This window comes from Tupaia chinensis, unplaced genomic scaffold, assembly GCF_000334495.1.
Source record: "Tupaia chinensis unplaced genomic scaffold, TupChi_1.0 Scaffold144899_1, whole genome shotgun sequence".
Lineage (NCBI taxonomy): Eukaryota > Metazoa > Chordata > Mammalia > Scandentia > Tupaiidae > Tupaia > Tupaia belangeri.
Window position 1 is genome coordinate 816,379 of NW_006204759.1, and position 8,129 is coordinate 824,507.

At 48.0% G+C, this 8,129-nt stretch overlaps 1 protein-coding gene across 2 annotated transcripts in view; it reads left to right on the top strand.

The window, feature by feature from the left end:
• Positions 1 to 3,451, top strand: part of VPS53 (VPS53 subunit of GARP complex) — a 173,833-nt gene extending 170,382 nt beyond the window's left edge. The window contains exons 20-22 of one of the 2 annotated variants that reach the window (XM_014583842.2): positions 1,485 to 1,622; positions 2,495 to 2,595; positions 3,109 to 3,241. In XM_014583842.2, the coding sequence (XP_014439328.1) occupies positions 1,485 to 1,622; positions 2,495 to 2,593 (237 nt within the window). In that variant the 3' untranslated portion in view covers positions 2,594 to 2,595; positions 3,109 to 3,241. Of the gene's footprint in view, positions 1 to 1,484; positions 1,623 to 2,490; positions 2,596 to 3,108 lie in introns of both variants that reach the window. The other variant, XM_006167524.3, reaches the window with a different exon arrangement.
• Positions 3,452 to 8,129: the final 4,678 nt, after the last annotated feature.

Genomic DNA, 8,129 nt, shown 5'->3' on the forward strand with positions numbered 1-8,129 from the left:
GGTTTGAGCCTTGGGCCTGGCAGCTTACTTTCTCACTCTCTCTCTCTCTCTCTCTCTGACTTTCCCTGGTCATATTAAAAGTAATAATAAAATAAAAATAAATTTAAAATATAATTCTAAAAATGAAAAAGTTTATTAAAAAGAAGATACAATGGGGACCAGCAGTTGGTGTAATGGCTATGTTGCTGGACTCCCATGGAGTCGACCACAATTCGAGTCCTGGACCCAATGACTTAAACTTACACCGGGCACGTGTGCGTGCGTGCCTAAGATCCCAAGAAGAGAATGGAGGAGAAGGGATCAAGGGATTGCGGCATGGCCATCCCCCCGGGGGGTGATTTCTTGCTCCTTCTCTCTCTCTCTCTCTCTCTCTCTCTCTCTCTCTCTCTCTGTCTGTCTGTCTTTCTGGCGAGTGCTCATGCACTATAGCAAAAATCTCTCCCCCCCCCAAAAAAAATGAAGATACAATGTCTAAATTTGATTAAATCTTCTGTATCTTCACTAGCATCCAGAGAAATTCAGATTATATCAATAATGAGTTTCCTTGGGTTTTTTTGTTGTTGTTTTTTTTTTTTTTTTTTTTGCGGGGGCTAATGAGTAAACAAGATTTTCTGATAAGAAAGGTGCCAGTGAAGGTATAGTCTACACTGCTGGCAGATGTGTAAATAGGTACATTCCTTTTGGAAAGGAGTTCAAGAGATACATCAAAACCTTAAAAATGCCCTTGTACTTTGATCTGCCCCAGAGATTCTCTCCTAAGGAAATGCTATCAAGATACCTAGAATGTATGTACAAGGGTGATTACCATAGCATTTGTTATTTATACTAATACATCTCAGAGAATGATCACCTAGAATGGTTTCCTATCTTGAAGTCAAACACATGTACACACCATAGGGTACTGCGCAGCCACTATAATCATGATATTTTTTCTTTTTTAGATTTTTACTATAGAGCACATGCACTTGCCATTGAGAGACAGAAAGAAAGGGAAAGCCAGTCCATACTCTCTTCTCTATTCTCTCAAGATTTGAGCACACACGCACATATACCTGGCGTGTTTTTCAAGTACCAGGTTCAGGACTAGAACCATGTTCTAGTCCTGAACCATGAAGTTATCCATGTGGGATCCAGCGCCTTAATCACCATACTTTACCTGCTGGCCCCAAATCATGATTTTTTTAAAAAAGATTGTCTAGATGGGAAAATAGAATATAAAAACTTTATATATGAAGTGGGGAAACGAGCTATTAAACCGCATTATACATACAGTATGCTTGATTTAGTTTTTCATTCACACACAGAGACTGGCAGGAGTTATACCACATTTGATTGTCGCATCTTGTTTTTCCTGGGTAGTGAGAATTATAGATCATTTCTTTCTTCAGATTTCTGTTTGTTTTCCAATTCTCTGCACTGAGCGTAGGTCTGCCAGGGGCTATGTCTCTGTGAGGTGACCAGTAATGCTGTGCTTCAACCCACAGCTCCTGCTGGACACCCACTCCCTGAAGATGGTCCTGCTCGATCTCCCTTCCATCGGCTCACAGGTGGTGAGGAAAGCCCCGGCCAGTTACACGAAGATTGTTGTGAAAGGCATGACCCGGGCGGAGATGATCCTCAAGGTGATGGCTCTGGCCTTTCTCAGGGCTTCTGCTTGTTCAGTTGATCACTTGTTCCAAGGAGTTCTGGTTTCCAAAGCCTATCCTACACATTCTTTGGCTGGACTGAATTTTCATCAGATGCTGTTGGCAGTCAGTGGACAGTGACTTGGGGATCAGTAATTCTTTCTGACAAATGAATTCTTTGTTGTCATGAGATTCTCTTGTAAAAAGGTTTGGCCAAGATTGGATGTTCGGTGGAGTTGTCACTCTGAATCAGTGTATAGGTCAGGGATCCCTTTGCCTCGCAGCAGGATTTCAGGCCTAGCTCTCAGTCACTTCCTTTCACATAAGCCTTTTTGGCTTTCTCCGCTCTGCAGCTGAAAGTGAGCTCTGAACAGATGTTGTAGTAACTGAATCTAATCAGCAAATGGGTTTTTTTAAAGCCCCATTTAACAAAATACTGTACTTTGGGTGGCGATGTTCAGAACGTCTGGAGCCTTGAGCCTCGCATCTGATTTCCACCTGTCCTTGTTGAGAAGAAAGGGAGCCTGCTGGGGGAGGGCGAAGGCTGTCCAAATGGCCCTGATATATAAAAAGTCACCTGGGACTCCACCTAGGCCTACTGAATTAGAACCTCCAGAGAAAGGGCAGGAATCTATGCTTTGAAGAGCAACCCAGGGCAGCATTCATGATGCATGTTTAGGAAACCTCGCTCTAGTTGAACGTAAAGATGAAATGGGCCATCCAGTGAGTCAGGGGTTGCTGCCATGACAGGGAGTCCTGTGGTGTGTCTGTTTGGTGGGTCAGCCGGCAAGTGAAGAGAGGCGGCCCTTGCCCTCCAACTGTGAGTTCCCCTTGAGGACCTGCTTCTGTCTCCCTACCCTGGCAGGTAGTTATGGCCCCCCATGAGCCATTGGTGGTGTTTGTTGACAACTACATCAAACTCCTCACAGACTGCAACACAGAGACCTTCCAGAAGATCCTGGACATGAAGGTTAGCTCGGTGTCTTATTTTAGCTATACCTGCTCATCCTGCTTACCATTAGTGGTTCTTAACTAGAGGTGGGAAGGGGGTAAAGTCTCCTGAGGGGCTTTCACAAGAGTGTGCCTGGCCCCTCACTGCAGACCAACTCGAGGGAGCCTTTCAGGGAGGACGATCCTGGGCCTGTGAACCTGGGGATCCCAATGAGCCTTCCATGCCCGATTGAGACCCATTGCTTAGTGAAAGGTGGGGTGGGGGGAGCAGGATGAAGAGCAGAACATTGTCCTTCCCTGCCATTTGTACCCATCCTTTCTCTCCCAACCCTTTCTTTCCCTTCTCTTACCTTTTTCTTCTTCCTCTGCTTTTCTCCCAGGCTATTACCAGGGGCTGGTAATTCTCCTGAAGAAAGTGTTAATCCTCAGCCTGTTTGCAGCACCCCGTTAACAGTTGTCAGATGTTGCCCTTTTCACTCTGGCCATCCTGGGGCAGGCTCCATGACAGTTTTCCTTTCTCTTTCAACCTCAGGGGCTGAAGAGAAGTGAACAGAGCAGCATGTTGGAACTCTTCCGCCAGAGGCTCCCCACCCCGCCATCCGGGGCAGAAGGCTCCAGCTCGCTGTCCCTGATGGCTCCGACTCCAGAGCAGGAATCATCTCGCATCCGCAAACTCGAGAAACTCATTAAAAAGAGACTGTAGGAGCATCCAGGGGACACATGGCTGGGGACCCTCAGCACCCAGTTCCCTAAAAACCCCCCAGCCTCTCCTATGCTCCCCGTTGTGCTTCAGTCACCAGTTATTGAAACTTCCTGGGACGTTTGGGTTGTTAATTGTCTCTCCATGCCCTGTCTTAAATCCTGGACTAATCTGAGACGCTGAGTAAGCTGGGCTACAACAGGGCTTTTGAGATGATCTCGGTTTCCCAAAGCGGAGGCAGCAGTGGGCGTATGGTCCCTGTGCTGCAGGTGCAGTTCCTGAGCTGCCCTGATGGGCGGAATTGTCACTGACTTGTCGCTCACCTCAGCAGTCACACCCTCTGCCCGAGGCCCTGTTCCCTCCCACTCTCCTGTCCAGGCAGCTCGGATGAGGAGCCTGACTCTCGTCCTCTCCTCCCTCTGCCGCTGTTGGAGATTCCTCTGCAGCCAGGATGCTAAGGGTTGTCCTCCCCACTCTGGGCTTGGTTCTGGGGCTGAATGCACGAAGTGGCAGATTCCAGCTGTAGGAAACTAGCCTTTCTTTACAGAGACATGGAGGAAGCATGTGCACGCTTCCATGCAAATCTGTTTCCTGCCGCGTATCTTACTTCTGGTACTTCTCACGATTCAGCTGAATTACCCCTCTGTTCTCTCCATTTCTCAGTGGTCTCCAAAGGAGAGGTGCCCTCTGCATCTCTCACCCAACCGGCTTGTGCATGCCAGGACGTGGAAGCTAAGGTCCTGTCTTCTGTGGGCCCTGGCCTGCATATGGAGCAGGCCCAGACCTGCCTTAGATAGTGGGTCCTGCTTGGCACATTCCCTGAGTTATGTGAGATTATTTTCATCATTTTTTCATTCTCACTCTATTCCTGACTTCTAGGGAGAGGATTGCCTTCTGTACAGGGAAACCAGGAAGTTCTCTTGAAAAACATTTCCTAGTCTTTCTCCTCTGGTAAGCTATGGGAAAGCCCAGAAGGCCTATCCCCTCTAATCTCCTTCCTAGCCATTGATTTTCAAAATCAAACTACTTTCTAGAGTCAGCTGAAACAACAAAGGTAATGTGGAGTGTCAGAGTGACTTGTTGCCTTATAACGCAAGTGAGAAAGTCTGGTTCCACGGATATCTTAGGAACGCATCACTGACCTTTATCACCAGACCCAGAACCTGGCACAGCTGGGACACAGTCCCACCTGGCCTGCCCTTCCTGCCCACCGTGGGCCTTCAGAAGCAGAGCTTTGCAGAAAAGAATTGCCCCATTAACTGCTTCTGTCTTCTCGCATCATCCACATCCAGAGAACGGGCAGCATATCAGGTAGTTGCCCTCATTCACGTGGTTCACTTGAAACCAAGCCTGAGTGCACAGCTGCAGGGTAGCCACCGGTGGTGTCAGCTTTTGTTTGGGAACTGTGTTTGTTAGCCGGATGGGAGATTTTTCTACAGAGATTGTTCATAACAGGCCTCAGGGTAAAATTGGAGTATCAAGTAGCACTTGAACATGAGTTTTCAGGACAGAGGAAGTTTTCTGAAAACCCATAAAACTTTTGACAGCCACATAGTAGGAAGCTTTTAAGGTTTAGAAATCTGACCAGAAACATTGATCATTCGTCCCTGTGATGTTCTCCCAGCATAACCCCCCTGCACTCTTCCCCTGCCCTCTCTATCAGCCTTCCTCCCTGACTCTCCATCAATCCCAGCTTTGAACCTGGACCCTACTTCTCCATCATCTTCCAGCCTACTCATGCTAGCCAGCATGACTTTGCTGTATGGAGCATCTCAGACTCGCTAACACTGAGAATGAAAAAGGGGTGGAAGAGAAAGGTGTGGCCTTCAGACCCAATTAGGAAGAGATTCTATGTAAGACGAGTGCGGGAAGGGTGGACTGGAGGTGGGGCAAGTATCTGGGAAGCTCGGCAGGTTTCCACCTCGCCACCGCCGCCGGGGGTAAATTTACACAGCCGCACTCACTCGTGACTGGCCATCTCCAGACAGCACAGCCAAGTCAGCCATCCGTCATGAGAGCCGGTGCACTCCCACTCCTGGTTCTTGTCGCTCTCGGTGTTACAGAGCCACGCTTTTCCTTTTGGTTGGTTTGTGAGGCGTCATTTTCTGGATGTCTCCATCTCATCTGGCATTGAGACGTCAAGTTGCTCTTTTCCTCGGTTGGTGGTCACAGCCAGGGAAGCTGCTTTCTTGATTTATTACAATGTCAGTAATCCCCAAGGAGCCGGCAGATGTCGGGGAGAGTTATGCGAAGTGTCTCACTGACGGGGACTGAATACCTCATGTGCCTCCTGCAAAGACGGTGCGTGTTTCTCAGCTGGGGGTCTGTAGCAGAGTCACCTGGGGCCCTTTTAAAAAATAGCGATGCCTGGAGATTTCGAGTGAGTAACTCTGAGTAGGGCCTGGTATTTCGGTTTAAAAGTTCCATGGGTGATTATAATGGTTACTCCTTGTTAAGAACCATTGCAATAGAGAGAAAAGTGCTTTATTGAAGGTTCCCGTAGCACATTTTCATACATTTTTATTTCCTAGTTCTCTAAGTAAAAGTAACTACTGTACAATTGAACAGATATGAACACAGTAAAGATTCTTTGCTGATAGCCAGAAGCTTTCATTTTAAACTCACGTTGATGGAAGGGACAGTGCAAGGAATCAGCTGTTCCCATACTGCCTAGGATTCTTCATTAACAAAGTCCCAGACGGGAGCTTGCTTTCTAATCGTCACTTCAAAATAACATACCTAAGGGACCGTCCACTAAGGCAGCCGCTCACAGCTCCGTGATTCAGCTGGACTTGGGTATTGTGCCCATTCCGTCATTCTGCCTTCTCTTGACCCTTTAAGAACCCAAACACGGGCTTGATGCTGGCGTAGCAATAAAGCTCCGTGCGCTGTGAGGGTGGCCCACTTCAGGGGCAGGTTTCCGGTTTGCATCCAGGGCCCTCCCTGGGTATGCTGCATATTTGTGTGCCCATGACCAGGGCATCTGACCCTGTTGGGGGTTCTCTCTGTCTCTCTCAAGAAAAGAATACATAAAAAGAATCAAAACACAAAAAACTTAGAAGTCACTTTGGGGATAAAATAAGTGTTGATCATTTATGAAGAATTCAGTGTTGCTCTGATTATGGACTGACTTCCCTCATAGCTGGCTTAGAGGTGGCCAGCTGGAGAAAATTCTGTTTGGACTGTAACTGAAACAGGAGCCACAATGGCCAGGGTGTGTTGACCTTTGAAGTCAGTGCTGAAATTAGCACGGACTATTGTCACACTCTGCCTTCTCACAGGACAAAGACCCAGTAGCCAGGGCTCTGCCCACCACCCAGAAGGCAGGCCGGCTTTCTCATGTCTAGGTTGGCTTCTCGCTGCAGATCTGAGAGTCCAGTACAACACCCACAGGGCAGGCAGGGCGAGTGATGGGTCCCAGGCCTCTGCCTGACGCAGAGGTGGTCACACCAGCCCGTCCTGGATTGCCGTTAGACAAGGACGCCTAGTTCCCTGTTTACAGAATGCTAGGGGACGTGCCAGAAGTGCACAGCTGGAAATGTAATTCCTGTCCTTAGGAAGAGGAATCTCGAATTCACCAGCTAGAAGGTGAACGCGAGTGCTCACACTTCTTGTCTACTCCAAGTCAGATTCCTAAAAATAAAATCATCAGAACTACACCAGCCCTTTAAGCAAAAGCTTTGGGAACAGACCCATGAAAAGCTGCATGCGTAGAATGCTGCTGTTGCATTTCGTATATGGAATAAAAACCTCTAGTTTCATTCTAGTATTTATCAAAATAGATAGCCCCTCGGACCCTCAAAGTTCTGTACTTTGGGGCAATATAAATTTCCTTAAGGGGATTGCATTTTTGTGTAAATATCTTCCATTTTCTCCATCTGGAAGCGATTTCTTGGTGCCTATTGGAGCACAAAATACTGCAGTTAATTAAAGCATTACTGGATGTCATTTGCTAGAATGTATTTCCCTACTGCTGACAGAAAACAGAGCGGACTATAGGAAAGAATTAGCAAGCCGGTGAACCTTGGGTGTGCCTCCCAGCCACTGCCCTCCTCCCTGGTGAAGATGCAGGTGAAGACGCCCGTCAGTCAAAGGAAGCCAAGCAGGAGATCAGAAAGTGGCAGTCACAGCCGGGGCCTGGCCTGGCCAGCTGCGGCGGGAACCTCTCTAAATGCGTACAAAGCGTTCTGCTGACTTGGAGCTCCGCTTGCACTCTCAGTGTCTCCCCTGTGGATTTTCCCTTCTCTGCCCTGACTGTTCCCATTGCAGCCTGCTTTCCCGCGTCCCTGCCACGTGATCTCTCCCCTGTACGCAGTAAGCTAATCCCGTTTCCTTAATAACTGGGTGGGCGTTTTGTAATGAAAACTTTTTGGGAAGTCTGATGTTTCTTTCAACAGTGGAAAATCTGTTGCAGCACTTCCATTAGTTTGGCTTCGAGATCATTACCTAGTTTCCATTCTTTGTTTTCACCAGCTCCCCACTGTAATGTGGCGGCCAGGGCGCAATCTAATGAGAAAAGAGACACTTCCCATAGCACCCACTGAGGAGGGCAGTGAAGAGACGATCTACCTACCTGTTCTCTTTCTCACCGACCTAGCCAGGCATGGGAGGGGTTGGTAAAGCAGCGAGCAGGAGGAATGTGTCCATTGGAAACAAAAGCAGCCCAAGAGTGGAAACGTCCACATAAGACTGCTCTGCGGATCTGGTTCTGCACTTTTGACACGGGGTGAGACATTGACCGTCCAAGCCTGTTTTCAGTATCTCTGAAGGAGGGTTATAATGAACAGGACTCCAAAGGTCACACAGGACCTTCTACAAGCCACAAGGCAGTGTGCAGTGGCAGGGGGTCATTT